Source organism: Rhododendron vialii, chromosome 11a (genome assembly GCF_030253575.1).
Source record: "Rhododendron vialii isolate Sample 1 chromosome 11a, ASM3025357v1".
Classification (NCBI taxonomy): domain Eukaryota; kingdom Viridiplantae; phylum Streptophyta; class Magnoliopsida; order Ericales; family Ericaceae; genus Rhododendron; species Rhododendron vialii.
Genome location: NC_080567.1, coordinates 38,877,394 through 38,897,715, shown reverse-complemented (window position 1 = coordinate 38,897,715; position 20,322 = coordinate 38,877,394). Strand labels below are relative to the sequence as shown.

Here is a 20,322-nt window from a genome sequence, read left to right as displayed (position 1 = left end):
CGTGCGTTGCGTCTGTAATCACGGTTTCCCCCAACCAGAATTGACAGCGCCATCAATCCCGCCCGCTCTTGTCATCAAGCCAACGCGCTTGTATCTTGACATTGTATTCTTCTTTTTCTCATGAGATTGTATGATCACACTCTCTCTTGCCCGTTCGGACAAATAAGTCACAGTGACTTATTTTTTGTCTTTATTCAAATTTTTTCGTATCACTTGGCTTATTGTCATTTTTTTGGGAATTATTGCATCCTCACAACAAGAGGAATTTAAAAAGTAAAAAAATTTGACCAAAATCCAATTTTTTTTGAATAAAGACGAAAAAATTGGCTTATTGATTTTCTTTTGTCTTTATTCAAAAAAAATTGAATTTCGGTCAAAAATTTTTACTTTTTAGATTCCTTTTGACGTGAGGATGCAATAATCTCCAAAAAAATGACAATAAGCTAAGTGATACGAAAAAATTTAAATAAGAACAAAAAATAAGTCAAAATAGCTTATTTGTCCGAACACCTAGTCGTTTCATAATCTTCTGGGTCAAACCCTACGTTTACTCAAGCAAATGCTGAGGGAAATGATCATTTTTTTTTAATCGTGCTAAGGATCAAAATGATCGCAACACAATTGTAAGACACAGATTAGACATATATAGGAGTAAATATTTTCGGAACAATATAATACAGTATTTTTGAGTCGTGCTTGTACCTTATGTCAACGTATACTTTGGACAACTCTGTTCACATCTGTGGCCATATGATTGCTCAAACGATAAATGAGATTTCTTAGCCCCCCTCCAAAAGTAAGGATTCGTGGATTTTCTCGTAATTTGAGAGTAATGTAACTAACGTTTTCTAAGAGAAAAACAGATTTTTTTTTGTAAATGTTTGTTTTAGAATACTAAATATAGAAGGTTAAGAAGGGCATTTCGAATAACAATAATTAAACTAGTATTTCGTATCAAATAACGACAAGAACCATGCTCGAAATATCAATCTGAAAATAGCTCACTTTTTACAGTATGACAACATAATTTTATGTGACACGACATAAAAAAAAAAAAAAATCTACTACTACTTAAGTGAAGCGAGAAATTATATGCCATCTCAAACTTCAATTTGTAACGAAAAACCTAAATCTTCCATGCGTGACATTATGCAACTGTTTGCTTTTGCACAGCAGTTACACTAATCAAGAGCTATAATTTTACGGGGGTTGATACCTCCAAGGTCTTTTAATCAAAACCTCTCAAATTTTATTAATTTTTTTGGGACCAATTCATTCAAAGCTCTGACTGTAATTAGGATCTCAGCAAGTGGGTGGTAGAATCAGTCTCCAAAGTTTGTCGATGTGCGCGTAAGTTGAACCAAATATATAAATTATTAAAAAAAAATTGCATTAAGCTTTTTGCGACTATTTTTCTAATGGCTAGTGGGGGTGAATATGACTTAAAATGGGGTAGGTCCATAAAAATGGCTTCCTCAGTTGAAAATAATAATATAATAATAATAAAAGCCTTGACTAACACACCACACCACACCACACCGCGTATGTTCCATATATGCAGCCTCAACCGTCAACCCCATTTCCCTCCACGCCTTTTTCCCGTAATTCCCCATCAACTTGCATATATATATAAACGTGACCATCTCTACCACTACCAATACCAATATTTATTCAATAACCATTGAAGGGGCTTCTGCTCTCTCTCTCTCTCTCTCTGCGTGTGTTAGCGCGCATGCTCTTGTGGTGAAAATGGGGCTAAATTCAGGGGAACCCGCAACTACATGGTACCTTTGTTTTGCCATTGTTTACATTTTAGCGGCGGGCAGTGTAGGCGCTGAGGATCCTTATAGATTTTTCACTTGGAATGTTAGCTATGGAGATATCTATCCCCTTGGTGTTCGTCAACAGGTAGTTTTTTCTAACATGGTTTTTTCTTCTTCTTTTTTTTATCTATAGTGTAACATGGGTTTTTTACGTACAAATTTCACAAACCCATTATTACTGTTCATGTGGAGGGAAGATTTGAAAGATAAAACTTGAACCCAATAGAACAGTAATAATGGGTCGTACGTTGTCGTTTGATTCTGTTGAGAGATTAGTTCATTTACTGTGTTCGTGTGTTTTTATTTGTATAAATATGCAGGGAATTCTTATAAATGGACAATTTCCTGGTCCTGATATATACTCTGCTACGAATGACAACCTCATTATTAACGTGTACAATAGCTTACCGGAACCTTTTCTCATCTCTTGGTCAGATCTCTCTCTCTCTCTCTCTCTCTCTCATACATGCATTTTTGTATACATGCATTCACATATATATATATATATATATATATATATATATATATATATATATATATATATATATAGGTGTATGTAACTGTAGTATGGAATGGTGATGATCAGTAATATCCTGAGGATTGTTAGAATTAGGAGTTGGTGTTACTTTGGTCCAGATCATAGAGGAGCACTTCTACTGGGTTTGGGTAGGTAGGTACATGAGTTTACAGATCGACGACAAGGAAATTAAGACGTACGTGTCAAAAGATATACATACATACATACATACATATATGTGTTGATAGATACCTACCCTACCGTACGTCTTTTGAGAATGTCTTCTCGATCGACATGGCCAGCCGGCTTTTACGTGGAGGAGGAACATGCAACTGAACTGAACTGTTTAGGTGGGAAACCGTCGCTATTGGCCTCGTTTGGGAAGAGCCACTCAGCCAGCCTATGCCTATCCCCACCGCACCCGTGCTTTTAATTGTCTCAAAGAAAGAAAATAGGAGATGCATGGGGAAGAATTTCAGCGTTTGTAAATTACATATATATTAGCCTCGGGAATTTCTCACAACAATATTTTGAGCCTTTTAATTTGATTTACCCAACTAGCTATGAAAGTAGATTTAGGCCTCCAAAAACTAGCCCAAAAAAATAAAAAGATTTAAGACCAATAAAAAGTTTCAAACGTGACAAATGATACCAATTCTATAGAAACATAAGACATTCCATAGCTTCGGAGGGGGCCGGGGTCCCTGACTACTCCCTGTATTGCAGTGGTGCACTATAAGGCTATAGTACGCAATTCGAGCCGTCTATCTCAGTTATTAATGGTTAAGATTCATCTCGGCAATAGATGACTCGAATCTGCAGGAGCTGAGATGAAATATGAACCATTGACTATCGATGTGGAAAGCTCGAATCGCACACTACTGTAGTGCACCCTTTCTCTATGGGGCCCCCATGTCCGCTTCAGAGGTAATGCTACGCTACTAATCTTATCTCCTCACTAAATAAATGAATGAAATATGATCTTGAAATATATTTAAAAACTACGATGATCTTTCTTTTTCCCTTTTCCCGTAATTAAATGACTAGATGGATATTGATGGACAGGTCATGTATCTCAATCAAAGTTGTTGGATTGATGGATTATATTACTTTCAGAGACATGCATTGGGACTACTCTTTTCAAATTAATAAACGTGTAGTTAGTTATGAACCTTATTTAAAACGGTTTCATAAAAATAGACTATTGATTTTAAAGTAGTTCCGTCAAGTCAATTTTTTGACAGTGCCACATATATCCCGATATTCAAATCGTGGAAAAAATTATGAGGTGCCCCATCCATTGGGCTAAAGACCAGCGCTTCTAGTTTACTCCATTGGAGGTAAGAAGCGAGCGTCAGGATACTGGATACAGGTGTTAGACTCATATCCTATGGATTATGTGACTAAATACGAATAAACCAGCCAACCAACAGAACCCCATGTCCATTTTTCCGATTATGCGGTTACTTAACTTAAATTTCGCCTCTTGAAAATTTAATAACTATTGGCTTACGGAATCTTCACAAGTTGGCTTACGGAACCAAGTATTTTGTGTGGCCTATAATATAACACAGGAATGGAATACAACAGAGGAAGAACTCATACCAAGATGGAGTTTATGGAACTACATGCCCCATTCCTCCAGGGAAGAACTTCACTTACACATTGCAAATGAAAGATCAGATTGGCAGCTTCTTCTATTTCCCATCTCTTGCTTTCCACAAGGCTGCAGGTGGATTTGGAGGCATTAGGATTCTCAGCAGGCCACTCATTCCTGTCCCATTTCCAGAACCAGCAGCTGATTACACTGTACTCATCGGAGATTGGTACAAAAAAGATCACAAGGTAAATTAAATATTCCACCAACGCATGTCAAATGCATAACAACAAAGAGAAGGCTAAATCTGTGTTTTGATACTACCTATACCGATACTGCAGATGTTGAAGGCCATTTTGGACCTTGGCAAAAGGCTTCCTTTCCCTGATGGCATCCTGATCAACGGCCGCAGACCCAATGGTGCATCTTTTACAGTTGAACCAGGTAGCTGCTGAGTCAAAAGTTAACCGCTAACTATTGATGCTTCCAATTACATACATATATATATCGATCAGCATAATATACTGACGAGTGTTTTTTGGGTATGCATTAGGAAAAACTTACAGGCTTAGAATATCCAATGTGGGACTCCAAAATACTCTCAATTTTCGTATTCAAGGGCATGATATGAAGTTGGTTGAGGTTGAAGGGACTCATACTCTGCAAACCACCTTGTCCTCCCTCGATGTCCATGTAGGCCAATCCTACTCTGTGTTAGTTACAGCAAACCAATCGCCTCAGGACTACTATATTGCAGTTTCCACTCGTTTCACCAACAAAGTCCTCAACGCCACCGCCATACTTCACTATAGCAACTCTGCCAAGCCGGTGTCTGGTCTACCACCCAGCGCACCCACCACAGTCGAGTGGTCCCTAAACCAGGCTCGTGCCATCAGGTTCTCCCCTTATACTGTAGTTCATCCAGTTTGTCCTAACACCATAATTTGACATCCGTATGCAGTCAGTTCGACATGTCTCAAAACTAAAAAAAATTCTGGGTTATCAGATGGAAATTGCATGATTTCAATCCATAATTAGTCTGTAACTCAAATAACTTGACCAATCGTTACAGGACAAACCTTACAGCAAGCGGACCAAGACCTAACCCACAGGGCTCTTACCACTATGGTCTTATAAACATCACCAGAACTATCAAACTGGCTAATTCAGCAGCTCAAGTCAATGGCAAGCAGAGATATGCAATTAACAGAGTCTCCTTCGTCCCTGCTGACACACCCCTCAAGCTTGCAGACTATTTCAAGATCGAAGGAGTTTTCCGCGTTGGTAGCATATCTGACAACCCCAATGATGCAAAAGTGTACCTCGACACATCAGTTATGGGCGCTGACTACAGAGCTTTTATCGAAGTTGTGTTTGAGAACCGTGAGAGCATTATACAAAGCTGGCACCTTGATGGGTATTCTTTCTTCGTGGTTGGGTAAGAGCTTCCTTCCACCCATCTTAACATAACTGGCATACCGACGGAGTAAATACTGAACTGGGACGTTTTCCTTTTTTTGCAGAATGGATGGGGGCCGATGGACTCCTGCTAGTAGGAAGCAGTACAATCTAAGAGATGCAGTTTTCCGTTGTACCACACAGGTGGATGATTAATTCTCCATGTCTTTGCAAGTAGTTGACACTGTTTGAGAGTGGAAATCAATATTCTGCACAAAAACAAATAAATAAAGAACCTAATGTTCAGAATAACATTAACTCAAAAGGTATGGTTGGTGTTGCAGGTGTATCCAAATTCATGGACTGCTGTGTACATATCACTTGACAATGTTGGAATGTGGAATCTAAGAACAGAGTTTTGGGCACGCCAGTATCTCGGACAACAGTTTTATCTGCGCGTTTATACCTCATATCAGTCTTTCAGGGATGAATACCCCATTCCAAAAAACGCCCTTCTTTGCGGTAGAGCAGAGGGCAGGACCGCATGACCAATTGCATGAAGCTTCTGAAGAGGATGAAGGGACTAACCTATACAAGTCTATAATGACCTGAACAACTGGTCATATTTTTAGCCGAAGGATGATTCTGGGATCTGTTATTTGGATTTGTTGTAATGTGACTGAATAAATCCGCAACACATACATCTTGTAGTGGTTCTTCCTCAATAACATTAGTGAGTGAACTCACACGAGATCCATTAGTTTGAAATACACACACACACATAACTTTTTTTTTGACGATTTCACGCAGGTATCCTTAAAATTACGTTCTGATCACATTGAACGGCTCAGATCATTGAAATTCGATCGGAATCTATGAGGTCCACACTTAAGGTAAGTAGGGGATTCCTCATAAGAAGGGATATGTGTGTGTGCGTGTGTGTGTGTGTGTGATGTTCATCATCTGCAAACACTACAACAGAGATCACATAGAAGACCACAAATCATTTATAACTTAGTACGGCTTTCTATCTGCTAATCCAATCTTGGACACAAAAGCATTTTTTATTTTTATTTTTGAAACGGCAACAAAAGCATTTCAATAACTGCTGATTCTTGCAGTATGGATCGCCACAATCAAATGTTTACAGCGACAATATTAACTGAACAAAAGCGGCCAATAATCGCAATCACATACAGGGAACTTATTGGAAGAAAAGCATAATTACAGCAATCTGGCTTTTTACTAAAGTTTGGACACGCCATACTCATATTTACTACAGAAGCCCTCAATAGTTAAATATGCCCACAGACTCGCAACACTGCAGCCTCATTCAAAGTGAAACTACGGAATTTGTCAGCCATTGTGTCTGGAGATGCAAGAGTTTATCACTCTGAAATCTGCACCTGCAAATCAGGAGTCCAAAACGAAAACCAATCAAACCAAAAATCAATTCTAAAATCTACATTACTTCAACAAAGGCATTAATGAAGTTAATAGCATTAACTCTTTCATTGATTACTTAATGTACAAGACAGATGAAAAATGGGCTTTATCTGAGGTTTTCCAAACATACAAGGAAATGAAGGAATTAATTAAGAAAGAGTATTCTTTAACCAGTGAGCTGGAAATAAAGGTACAGTTTCTTATAGAATGCCACAATTACAAACCATCTGTAACAAACAGTATGAAATGACAGCATAGTCTAGTTAGGCAATAAACCTCTACTGCAAGGGGCACCCAAAAGCCTCCCCTAATGTCCCATGGATCGATGGAGGTAGATGACAAGTGACAACTAATAGTACCACCAACATTTTTGAGATTACACCATTCAAGACTATGAACTATTTGCCTGCAAGATTTTGGGGTATTAGCCTCATGTCTGCAGCTATCCATAATTAAAGAACGCTTTTAAAACTGGAATGCAACCATCAAATCCCATTGATAGCTACAAATACCATGACCCAAACCCAACAGACCAAATAATTGAGGCCCAACAGAAGGGGTAGACCTCAACCGCCATCCTCCCTAGCATGCTTGCAAATCGAGTGACTCAAGATACAACACAAGGCAAAAAGATGGGAACAATATGCGAAACAACTAAGTGACAGTTTATGGTCACGATCCTTCAGAAAGCAAACACTCAAGTAGAACATGATATAACTGCAACTGAACTTGCTGAAGAAGGTTTTCCATTGCAACTATAAAAACTGATGTGGAATTCGAACTTGTATTCCAGAAAATAGTTCGACAAGAAGATCACAGGATTTTACACATTATATTTGGATGATGTTCGAAAAACTTAGTAAGAACCCTTAAATGATGGGTTATTATTCTAACTAGGAAAGCAAAGCTTAAAATAAATTAATAATGTGATGTACCATACTCATATTGGAAACCAATACTAGGAAAGTAAACATGAAAAAGAAAGGTGACTAGGTGAGACAATAATCTTAGTACGCCATAAGAGTGGTGGATGATAACCTAACAAAAGACCATCAAAACCACCTTACACATGATTGCCTAAAGGATCAGTAAAGTTTACCTGGTTCAAAGGATTGTCTGGAGACTTTTTCCAAAGCTTCCATATCATGTCCTTGTACTGGGTGTGAGTAAGACCTGGTTTTTCTTCCTTCAGCCTGGGAAGCTCAGCTTCTTCGAAAACCTATGAGATATGAATTCAATAGATAACCAACAGATGAAAGGGGAAACTTTCAGTACGTATTCTGATGACGTCTAACGAAATTTTCAAACTTTATGCATGCAATTTAGCTAGGATCAACATTCATTTAGCGTAGGAATAAAAATTCGCAACCATACCAATACCTTTTTAAGTTTTTTTTGTCCATCCCACTATTAAATTGCAAGTAGTTTCCAATGCTCATTCTTGTTTCTAATTAGCAAGAACAACAATTCCTTATTAGATTTAAGGTACAATGCCGATGTTGGATATCTTTATTGAATTCTTAAATGTATGATCTCTTTAATCAATTTTCCTACAAATCGTAACAAGGTATGCCGATATTTAGGTTGCATCTCAGCCTAAGCCAATCACCCAACAGGGCCAACACAGACACTAAGCAAAGTGGTCAAGTCCTGATTAAGAAAGAAACTGCAACTCCGCTAGGTTACAAGCTTTCTTGCTCAACTGCAAGACTGGACTAAGACATTTCAATTAAAGATCTTCAGTACATATCCCTTGACTTACAGAATTGTGAGGCACTGGATATTAAGAATGACCAAATTTCTTGTCCAACTTCCAACCTAAAGAAGTTGGAATCGACATGAAAGCGCACTATGTGTTCAAAATAGATATCTCCACAATTAATTACTGAATGCTATATAGGTTGAATTTCCAATTCAGTGTGTACCAATGCAATAACAATCCGCTATATTTATAGCAGAACGTCTTTATTATAGGAATTGCACCAGTAAATCCAGTACAGTGGAATTATAGAATACATAACCCAACATGTGTACAGTCCGCACAACAAAAATAACATAATTAGAATCAAACGTGCAATTTCATGATCAATAGAACGCACCTTGAACGATGCCTTGAGTCTCCTTTCGGGATGCCTATCCACAGGCAAGGTATCCGCAACCACCATCTTCGCAATCGCATCCTCAACCGATCTCGCCTCGATAATCGAATCATCACGATTGGTATTAGCAACAAGTACAATCTTCTCATACTCCTCCTCTCCCTGAGTCCGGCTCTGGCGCCGCTTTGCTTCCTCCGCTCTCTTGGTAAGCTGCGCCTGCTCCTCCTCGCGGCGCCGCCTGAGCTCCGCCTCGGTGACCTTGGGGACTGGGATGGACACGCGGGTGGCCTTCTTATCGGGCTTCTTCCCAGCTTTCTCGAGCTCCTTCTCCTCAAGCTCGGCGATCCGGCGCGCCTCGGCTTTGCGAGTGGCGGCCTCGGCGCGCTTCTCTGCCTCCTCCTCACGCTTCTTGGCGGCGCGCGACTTTGCGCCCTCGGCTTCGCGCCAGTACTGGTCCTCTTTCTCCCGGCACTCGCGCTCTTTGCGATCGGATTCGGTGGCGTTCTTCCGAGCCCTAGCCTCCTCGGCTTTGCTGTTCACGCCCAGTTTCTTCGGCATATTCTCTCTATCTCTCTCTCTCTCTCTCTCGATTGATCGAAGTTGCGATAACGTACGCTTGGAGCCTGGAGGGATACGATGCTTCTAGGGTTTGAATACCTAGAGAAGTACTACGTTAATGAAATGAATCACACGTTGCGTGAGAGTGGAATTGGTGATTACTTTATAACATCTGCGACCTCTCAACTCATTGCTAATTGACTTTGAGATAGATATAAAGTTTTCACATGACCCATTCCATCCCATATTTTAAAAATTTTTACAATCCACACCTCATGATGACAGACCAGCAAAAAAGTTGCACAATGATAGGATCCAAAAATGACTACATAGGACTTAAAAGTGACTACACGTGACAGACCTCAAATGGGACGGACTGCACGTGGGGGATGATAGGACCCAAAAGTGACAGACCTCAAAAGCGGCTGGTTGCACATAAGGGGTGATAGGACTCAAAAGTGGCTGCATGGGACTCAAAAGTAACAACACGTGACAGATCTCAAACGCGGCTGCACATGAGGGGATGTTAAGGAAATGAACGTGAGGGAGATATTAAGGAAATGAATCTCACATTGCTTGGAAGTGAAATAGGTGATCACTTAATAACATATGAGACCTCTCCACTCATTGCCAACTGACTTCAAACATCTGGAACCTCTCTACTCATTGCCAATTGGCTTTGAGATGAATATAATGTTTCTACAAATTGACTTTGAGATAGATATAAAATTTTTACATAATATCAGAACAGGGCCCGTTCCACCTCACATTTTATAAAATTCATAATCCACATCCCACGATGACGTTTCTACAAATTGGCTTTGAGATAAATATAAAGTTTCTACATAGTATCAGAGCGGGACCCGTTCCACCCCACATTTTATAAAATTCATAATTCACACCCCACGATGACAGACCAGCAAAAAAGCTACATGATGATAGGACCCAAAAGTGGCTACATGTGACAGACCTCAAACGCGGTTGCACGTAGGGGGAATGTTAAGGAAATGAATCCCACATTGCTTGAGAGTAGAATGAATGATCACTTAATAATATCTGAGACCTCTCCACTCATTGCCAATTGGCTTTGAGATGGATGTAAAATTTCTACATACTATGAAACAGGAACCTCTCCACTCATTGCCAATTGGCTTTGAGATAGATGTAAAATTTCTACATACTATGAAACAGGAATTGTTTTTCGAGAGTGATCACTTAATAACATCTGAGACCTCTCCACTCATTGCCAATTGGCTTTGTAAAATTTCTACATACTATGAAACAGGAATTGTTTTTTGAGGGAAATAAAACGGGGAGTGATTTTGTCAATTTTTTTTTAATTTTAATTCTCTTTGTGTTTATATAAAATGATTTATTTTGTAAAAAAAGAAAAAAAAAGAAGAATGAACTTAATAAAAAAGAAGTTACAGAATCAATTTTCAATAAAATACTCCGTAATAAAAAAAGGCTTTCTACCTTCCAGTTGTTTGGGCTGGACCTAGTTCGCTAAAATTGGATTCGTCCTTATTTTACTTTAGGAAAAATGATAATCCAAGATGTGTTTGGATAATTAATACTCGTTAAGAACATTTTCAGTATTAACAATTGTTCTTAGCTTGTCTTTGGAAGGTATTAATTATCTAAACACGTCATTGACCGTCTTTTTCCCTTTACTTTAAAAAAGAGACAATTCGGCGTTTCGAGTCTTTTCAACCCAAAAGGAGAAAAACCTGAATAATGAAAGTTTAATTTGGGGTACTTAAATGTTTGTTAACTATAATTATGGGATCTGATGTATATATTTTAGGAAGTTAATCCCCTTAATGATGTGATTTGATGTAGATAATTTGGGAAGTTTGAATCCCCTTGATTATGGGATCTGATCATTGTACTCTTGTATATATAGATGACTAAATATGAATAATATGTATTGAGAGTTTCTCCCAAACTTGTCATGGAATCAAAGCATTAAGATCCCTGTTTACCGTTTTGAGTACGTTCCCTTTTCTCATAATCCTTCTCAAGAATTTCATTTCATAAGAACACATTCCTGCTCTCTTTCTTCATAGAACACATTCCTGTTCTATCTCTCCTCTTTTCAGTTGTGAACCTAATGGCTACAGTTAGTAAAACCTCATCTTCCACTATAGAAGTAATAAAGAGTGCTGATGTCGTAGCTGCAAGTATTGATTCTTCCAGTCCCTATTTCCTACACCACTCAGATAGTCCGGGCACTATACTAGTTTCTCATCCTCTAAATGGAGATAATTATTCTTCATGGAGTCGTGCTATGAGCACAGCGTTGAACGCTAAAAATAAACTATGTTTCATTGATGGTTCTTTGGAGATTCCTCCATCATCTACAGCAGACCATCAGATTTGGAAACGTTGCAATGATATGGTGAAGATTTGGCTCCTCAACTCTCTTTCTGCCAAAATCGCTGATAGTGTGATGTATGAGACCTACGCTTCTGCCATCTGGAATGATGTCAAGGAGCGTTTTGCCGTAACAAATGCTCCTAGAATTTATCAGTTACGCCGCGATATTGCTCTTCATTCTCAAAGGATACTTTCCATTTCTTCTTATTACACAAAGTTGAAATCCTTGTGGGATGAACTTTATTCTTATCTTTCTATTCCTACTTGTCATTGTGGTTCTTCAAAGGCCCTACAAGACTACCAGCAACAGGAGAAGCTAACCCAATTTCTTATGGGTCTCAATGATACTAATGGCAACATTCGTGGCCAAATTCTTCTTATGGATCCGCTTCCATCTATTAATCGTGCCTATTCTCTTTTGCTTCAAAAAGAGAAACAACGCAAGATTTCTACAAATCCATCGGTTGAACTAGAATCTGCTGCATTTCTAGCTTCCAATAACTATGCTGCCCCTTTCCCGTCTAATTATCAGATTGCTCCATCGCCAACTGCTAGTGGTCATCGCAAACCACGTCCCATTTGCGAGCATTGCAAATGGGTTGGACACACCAAAGCAAATTGCTACAAACTCGTTGGTTACCCACCCGGCCATAGTCTTCATCAGTCCAACAAACATTCCAAAAATGAGGGAGTCAATAAGCCCACTATCAGAGCCCCTCTCTTTCATCAGACTAGCACTCAAGCACCGGCCAACGGTTTTGCAACTGCTGCTAATGTTTGTTCTTCTCAAGAGTTCCATGCCAACCAAGGTTTTGTGGATGGCTCGGGTTCCTTATCACGTCAAACTCCTAGTCATATAGTTCCAACAAATCCAGTCAACCTCACCCACACGGCTCAAGCCTTCACTGCTGAGCAATATCAACACTTACTCAATCTCATCAATACTGGTAATACACCCCCATCAACTCATTTTGCAGGTAATTCTGTTTCTTACCCATCCTCTTTATCCTTTGGAACATGGATAGTGGACACGAGTGCATCAGATCATATGGTATTTGATTCCTCACTTTTCCATACGTTTACACCCACTTCTACCATGTTATCTGTTAAACTTCCGAATGGAACTACTGCTGCAGTCACTGGTGTTGGTTCTGTTTTTCTCACTCCAACAATTTTGCTTGACCATGTTTTGTGTGTCCCTTCTTTTGGTTTCAATCTACTTTCCATCAGTAAGGTCACGGCTTCTACGTCTATTTCCGTTTTATTTACTCAAAACTCTTGCATCTTTCAGGACCAACCCCAGAAGAGGAAGATTGGAATAGTTGAGCAGAAAAATGGTCTTTACTACTTTCACCATTGGGATGCTTCTAGCACTTCTTTTGTTTCTATTCGTCCAACTTTTGACTTGTGGCATTGGCGGCTTGGTCATGTTTCTTCTAGTCGTTTACAAGCATTGTCAAAAACTGTTAGTGATATTTCAATTCAAGATTCTTGTCATTGTGATATCTGTCCGTTAGCAAAATTTAAGCGACTCCCTTTTCCTAGGAGTTCAATTTCCTCTCTTGGCCCATTTGATTTGATACATTGTGACATATGGGGTGGTTATCAAACCCCATCTCATTGTGGGGCTCGTTATTTTCTCACCATCGTTGATGACTTTACTCGTTGCACATGGGTATTTTTGATGCGACATAAATTTGAAACTCCTCTCTTTCTTAAGTATTTTTTCGCATTTGTTGATACCCAGTTTCAATGCAAAGTCAAACAAATCAGAACAGATAATGGACGAGAATTCTTTTCCAAATTAATCAATCCATTTCTTCAAGAACATGGTATTTTTCATCAATCAAGCTGTGTTGCCACTCCCCAACAAAATGGAGTTGTAGAACGCAAACATGGTCACATTCTTGGAGTTGCTCGAGCTCTTCGATTTCAAGCACATCTACCCCTTGCTTTCTGGGGTGAATGCGTCTTAGCTGCCACATATTTGGTCAATCGCATTCCCACTCCCATACTCTCAAATAGATCACCACACGAAGTTCTGTTTAATAGAAAACCTGATTACTCTCATCTTCGAGTATTCGGATGTCTTTGTTATACAGCTAATCTTAACCCTTCTCGAGATAAATTCAGTCCAAGAGCTCGCAAATGTGTTTTTGTTGGTTATCCTCTTGGTAAAAAGGGTTATCGTGTTTATGATCTCAGCACTCATGAAATTTTCACGAGTCGAGATGTTATCTTTCATGAAACAATTTTCCCCTTTCAATATTCTTCCCAAAAATTCAAGTCAGATTCTGTTATTCCCCTCCCTATACCTGACTATCACAATTCCCTTGATATATCACATTCTTCACGTTCTCTGCCTGAACCATGTGATACACCTTCTTGCATCTCTAGTCCACTGCATACAGATTCACATGATTCTCACCCTTCCACTTGTCCAGATATATCCATTATACCTTCCTCCGTCCCTCCTACTTCGACATCCTCTCGACCACAACGTGTGCGTCATCCACCTAGCTATCTTCGAGACTTCCACTGCTCTCAAGCTCAATTGCCGACTGTTCCTTTCTCTTCTTCTTTGCTTGGTTCACAGAAAGGTATGTCTTATCCATTATCCTCATGCATATCCTATCAACAATTGTCTCTTTCTCACCACAAATTTGTTGCAGCAATTTCTTCTGTTGTGGAACCCAATTCTTTTTGTCAGGCCATGCAAGACCCAAATTGGCGTGCTGCTATGGCTAATGAATTTCTCGCTCTTGAGCAGAATTGTACTTGGCAACTAACACATTTGCCTCTTGGTAAAAAGGCCATCGGTTGTAAGTGGGTTTATAAAATCAAATATCGAGCTAATGGCACCATAGAACGTTACAAAGCTCGTCTCGTTGCTAAAGGTTATAATCAAACAGAAGGCCTTGACTATCATGAGACGTTTGCTCCAGTTGCAAAACTAGTTACTACACGCTGTCTTCTTGCCATTGCATCAGCTCATTCTTGGCCCCTACATCAGCTCGATGTGCAAAATGCTTTTCTCCATGGAGATCTTGAAGAAGAAGTCTATATGTCCCTTCCTCAAGGTTTTCGACGACAGGGGGAGACAAAGGTATGTCGTCTTCTTAAGTCCTTATATGGTCTTAAGCAGGCTTCACTCCAATGGTTTGCTAAATTCTCTACTGCTCTTATAGACGATGGGTTTATCCAATCCAAAACAGATTATTCTCTATTCACTCGCTCTCGTGATCAACAGTTCACTATTGTCCTTGTCTATGTGGATGACATTATTGTCACCGGAAATAATGAAACTGACATTCGTCATCTCAAGGAATTTCTTCACCAGCGATTTCATCTTAAAGACCTTGGACTTCTCAAATATTTTCTTGGTCTTGAGGTTGCGCGATCTGCAAGAGGTATTTGCCTTTCGCAACAGAAATATGCTCTTGAAATTATTGAAGAAATTGGTTTACTAGGTGCTCAACCAGTTCATATTCCAATGGAGCAAAACCATAAATTGAATGCTTCTGATGGTGCCTTGCTTACTGACCCTTCTTCCTATAGAAGACTGGTAAGTCGCCTCATTTATCTCACCATTACTCGGCCGGATATTGTGTATCCTGTTCATGTTCTAAGTCAGTACATGAGCCAACCACACAAGCCGCATCTTGATGTTGCTCTTCTCCTAGTGCGCTACTTGAAACGAGCACCTGGTCAAGGAATTCTTTTATCTTCAAGCTCTGATCTTCAACTTCGGATGTATTCTGACTCTGATTGGGCCAGCTGTTCAGATACACGACGTTCGACTACTGGTTTTTGTTCATTTCTAGGCACCTCACCTATTTCGTGGAAAACCAAGAAACAACACACCGTGTCTAGGTCGTCCGCAGAATCCGAATACCGCGCCATGGCCTCTGCTGCGTGTGAAATCACTTGGTTACTATCTCTTTTGAAAGATATGGGAGTTGACCATCCTCAACCTGCCATACCCTTTTGCGACAATCAAGCAGCACTTCATATAGCCGCCAATCCGGTCTTCCATGAAAGAACAAAGCACATTGAGATCGATTGTCACTTCATTAGAGAAAAACTTCGTCAAGGCTTCATCCGTACTGCATATATGCCTAGTAAAGAGCAACTTGCTGATATCTTTACGAAGTCCTTGGGCAAAGATCAGTTCCAGCTTCTTCTTCGCAAGTTGGGCGTTCTTGACATTCACGCTCCACCTTGAGGGGGAGTGTTAACTATAATTATGGGATCTGATATATATATTTTAGGAAGTTAATCCCCTTAATGATGTGATTTGATGTAGATAATTTAGGAAGTTTGAATCCCCTTGATTATGGGATCTGATCATTGTACTCTTGTATATATAGATGACTGAATATGAATAATATGTATTGAGAGTTTCTCCCAAACTTGTCAATGTTGGTCCTTCATCACGCATCCACTTATGTTTTCATCCTGACTACTTTTTTCCATTTATTTTTAAAAAAAAACGATTTTTACACGTATAGCACGTACCATTTTCATTTTATTTCTTTATTTTTAGGATACTATATATACGCACAGATTTCTGGGACTGAAAACTAAACATAAAGGTTCCGTAGCGTAATTTATGGATGTACACATCCAAAGATTCCCACATATCACACTTTCCTTTTATTCTGTTCAAAGCTTTTGAATGTTAAATTGCCACCCCGACCGTTTCAAAGCAAGGGACGAAATCCCTCCACCTTTTCTCGAAATTGAATCGTCATCTCAACTTCCGAAACTCGTCTTGATGCCTAGTCCGTCAGTCTTACATTGTCCACTCTATTGCTCATCCTATATTTCATCTTGTCGCGCGCCATCCGTCACTCATTCTGTTTCATTTTGTCCCTCTATCATTGTCGCTCATCACAGCCACCGTCCTACATCACCAAGATACAGTTAAGGCTCTTTGAAAGCATCTCCGGGACCCAAGGCATTTGAGCCCTGTTTGACTATTGTAACTAGCTTTCGGCTATTGTACATGGAGCTAGTCAAATGAGACTAGACAAATTCATTTAACCAATTAAAAATTGTCACTTCATCAAGCATGTCACCGAATATGGGTTGAAAAGGGAATATCTTATTTACGAAGTTTTTCGTAAATAAGAGTTTACGGTGCTCAATTCCGCACGTCCAAAGTGTTTTGGACGATCCAAATTTTTAAAAAACTTCCTGGGGAAGACTCTTCCCCGGAATTTTTAAAAAAAAATCCATAATATTGATTGCTGAGATAGACGGTTGAGATCGTGCACCTCCGTGAATAAGTGATTAATGGCGGAGCCGTGAATAAGACAATCTCGGGTTGAAAATGGATACTAGTGTTCAAACATATACCACGCAGCGGAATTGATAAAAGACTAGTTGCGTACTAATCTAAATGAAGTCGTAAACTCGAATCCACGAGAATGAGAGAAAACTCTAAAGTTGTATTGATAAAAGTTAAGACAGAACATTAGGTTATAATCCCTTTTATAGGAAGACGATCTCTCTTTGCTAGAGAAGTAACACCGCGTGCTGCCGAGTTTGCTTCATGCGAAAACATAGGATGTACTATATATTAATACAAAACTTGAAGACTTAGACGTATATTTGCCTTTTGCAATTCCGCCAAATTAAGTTCCATGCCACAAGGTCCGCTGTAAGTTTTACCCGCTTGTGAATGGTAAGTACATAAAAATTAGTCAAAGTACGTATAAGGTGGGTCAGACACTCTAAGTTATGAAAAAAAAAAGAGAGAATAAAGATATAATCAAATATTGTCATGAGTACTTAACAGTTTCTAAAACTTTAACGCATTCAATGTACGTGGAGTTTGAACACCTTGGTCTCATGATCTGGTTACCTCATCCCCTTCTGATTGCATCAGTCATCATAATCTCTAATCATAAACACAAACCCACCCTCCAAATTCATTTGTCTTTGGGAATGTTATCTATTTAATCACTACGTAATCTGCATCACCAAATCCCAAAACCATACTCTCTTCTTCTGTTTTTTTGTTGACCACAGTTATGAGACAATAAAAATAGCTTCGGCTTCGAAAAAAGCCCTTAAGAATTTGGTCATTAGTGATTCCAACCGAGTGGCCGGCGTTCAAGATTGGTACGTCTATTGGTTATAGGAGGCTAGCATGTCATCCCAAGCAGTGAATTTTTCTTCCCAGAAAGTTTCTAGCTTTGAGCCGTCTGCGGGAATTATTTTCTTTTTCTTCTGTATTTTCCTTGAATTATTTGTTTACGACGGTTAACCTTGGAATGGATCACATGCCTTGCATGTTTGGGGTTATTTAAAAAGTTGATTTGTTAATTAGCTGTTAAGCTAAAAAATAAAACAGGCTTAACGGATTTATTTTTTTTATGCTCAACAACTCAAAGTCACTAACACTTATTAGTTTCTCCTTTGGAAAATATCTCTTTAAGTAGGGAGCACCGGCTGCAAATTAAATTGTGCCATATATGCTATAATCATATCATCAACAAAATTCATTGATTATGAATTTATCGTCTAAATATACTGTCTCCTATGAGAGAGCATTTTTTGAGACTAGCCTCCTTCCTTCAACACTTCCGATTATCGACTCTTGTATTTTTTCAGTCAAACTAATCAAATAAAGCGATAATAACTGGTAATTCATAACTACTTATGTGGCAATATCTTGAAGATATATTAAAACTTGTTGTTTAAATACTTGTGTCATTACCCATGCACCAAATATCTTTTTCTTGCGAAACCTGATCTGTACTTTCGTTTGATTTAATTAATGTGCAGCTAGAGAGTGATCATCAAACTACTAAGTATTTGATTTTGTACTTGTATTTCTTTAATTCGTTGATGATCATCCTGAGTGTTCCGGCCGGCCCGCAGAAAGCAAACAAATCCCAATCTTAGAAGGAAGGAGGGATAATTTTTAAATAAACAAACTTAGAATTAAGTCTACTAATATATATATAGGTCACCCTCGAATATACTATTATACATCTTAGCAGGACATTAATACTGTACTGTTTTTCAAGCATCTAAAAGATGGTATATTGACCTTACGATTCGCACGATAGTTACTTATTCGATTTCAGATGCAAAGCATTTGTTTTTTCACTTCTTTCTAGCTAGTTTTAACTAAACTAATTAAGAAGTCGACCTATTCGATGAAAACCACCCAACATAATTGTTTTGGCTCGTACGCATGGGGGGAGTTCATACGCGTGCTTGTCTTCTTTATTCAAAATAAGGATCGATGATATTGCTAGCTATAGGAGATATGACAAGTGTAAATATATACAACGGTTTGAAAGACATTTAAGGTGATTCTCATCAAACCAATCCTCTTAATTAGTTGAATGTGTACAAATGTGTGTGATCTGTTGTTAATTCATTTTTGTTTGCATGTGTTCTAAAGATGTACTAAATTCATATTTGATGGGGCTTTCCGACTTCATTACTACATATAACAACTTGTTTTTAAAAAATGCTAACGCTCCTCCACACAATTAAGTAAACATATATACCTGCACACATTCACAACTGATCACTAGTATTTGAGCGCAAAGTAGTAGTAATTAATTGCGATTGTGATACGCCAAATTTGAATGTTGGTATTGGTAAGCGGGTGAATAAACTTGGAGGCCGGCGGCGGGTGTATGCATGCCTCGAAAAACTCTTGTTCATCGAATGTACGTACTACTCCACTAAATGGACACACATTCCTACGGTTTAATTCCACCGATCCGACGATTCCGACGCTTGGGAGGGAGTGATCCGTCCGCTCGAGTCGAGAGCTTCCATTGAATGCCCGGCCCGCTAATTCATAGTAACTGTCTCTGTCTCTGTCTCTCTCCCCGTAAAAAAAAAGGGTAAACCCGCCGTTCCGTATTTTTTCACACGCAACGCAACTTCACTCTAGATTCCACCATACCATGCAACCAACCACATCAACGGCCATCCGCTCATACTCAAACCGGGGACCACTCTAAATCATCATCCCAATGCTCCTCTCTGGGACCATCTACGCTTTTATTCTTATTTTCACTTGAATTTGAATAGAATTATATTTTATACTTATGAAACACTTTAAAGCATAATTTAAATTAAAATTTAACCAATTTTTTATTATTATATCGTAGTTGCAAATTCAAGAAACAAAAAGTAATATAATTGGGGGGTGTTTCTGCTACATGTTTTCACGAATTTTTAGGCAGATAATTCCCCTCTCATACATCAACTATGTTAAGAAAAAAAAATTGACAAGAACTTCGTTTTTATTGATGTGCATTATTGATTGTGTATAAATCATAACCCTAGCATGCCTTTATATAGGCTACATGGCTTCTTGACAAAGAAACTAGCCAACTAAGAAAACATGAATTCTAAAGAAACCTAAACCAGCTAGGAAATATAACTAATAAATATAACTAATAGAACCTACAAAATACTCTTGATAAAACAATATTTTCTAATATTATGTTAACAAACTAAAATAAT

General features: G+C 38.8%; 3 protein-coding genes across 3 annotated transcripts; 2 read left to right on the top strand and 1 right to left on the bottom strand.

Annotated features, from left to right (window-relative positions):
* Positions 1–1,661: 1,661 nt before the first annotated feature.
* Positions 1,662–6,081, top strand: LOC131306306 (L-ascorbate oxidase homolog). Its single transcript, XM_058332462.1, has 8 exons — positions 1,662–1,908; positions 2,144–2,253; positions 3,915–4,185; positions 4,279–4,381; positions 4,491–4,833; positions 5,010–5,375; positions 5,461–5,539; positions 5,680–6,081. The coding sequence occupies exons 1-8, from the start codon at positions 1,750–1,752 to the stop codon at positions 5,881–5,883; spliced, it is 1,635 nt and encodes a 544-aa protein (XP_058188445.1). The 5' UTR covers positions 1,662–1,749; the 3' UTR covers positions 5,884–6,081.
* Positions 6,082–6,380: 299 nt separating this feature from the next.
* Positions 6,381–9,575, bottom strand: LOC131306308 (uncharacterized). The gene is made up of 3 exons (XM_058332464.1): positions 8,881–9,575; positions 7,881–8,000; positions 6,381–6,741 (listed from the first exon to the last, which is right to left on the bottom strand). Exons 1-3 carry the CDS (start codon positions 9,436–9,438, stop codon positions 6,724–6,726), a joined length of 696 nt encoding a protein of 231 aa, XP_058188447.1. The 5' UTR covers positions 9,439–9,575; the 3' UTR covers positions 6,381–6,723.
* A 1,976-nt stretch (positions 9,576–11,551) lies between these two features.
* Positions 11,552–13,392, top strand: LOC131307191 (uncharacterized). Its single transcript, XM_058333601.1, has 3 exons — positions 11,552–13,003; positions 13,109–13,282; positions 13,363–13,392. The coding sequence occupies exons 1-3, from the start codon at positions 11,552–11,554 to the stop codon at positions 13,390–13,392; spliced, it is 1,656 nt and encodes a 551-aa protein (XP_058189584.1).
* Positions 13,393–20,322: the final 6,930 nt, after the last annotated feature.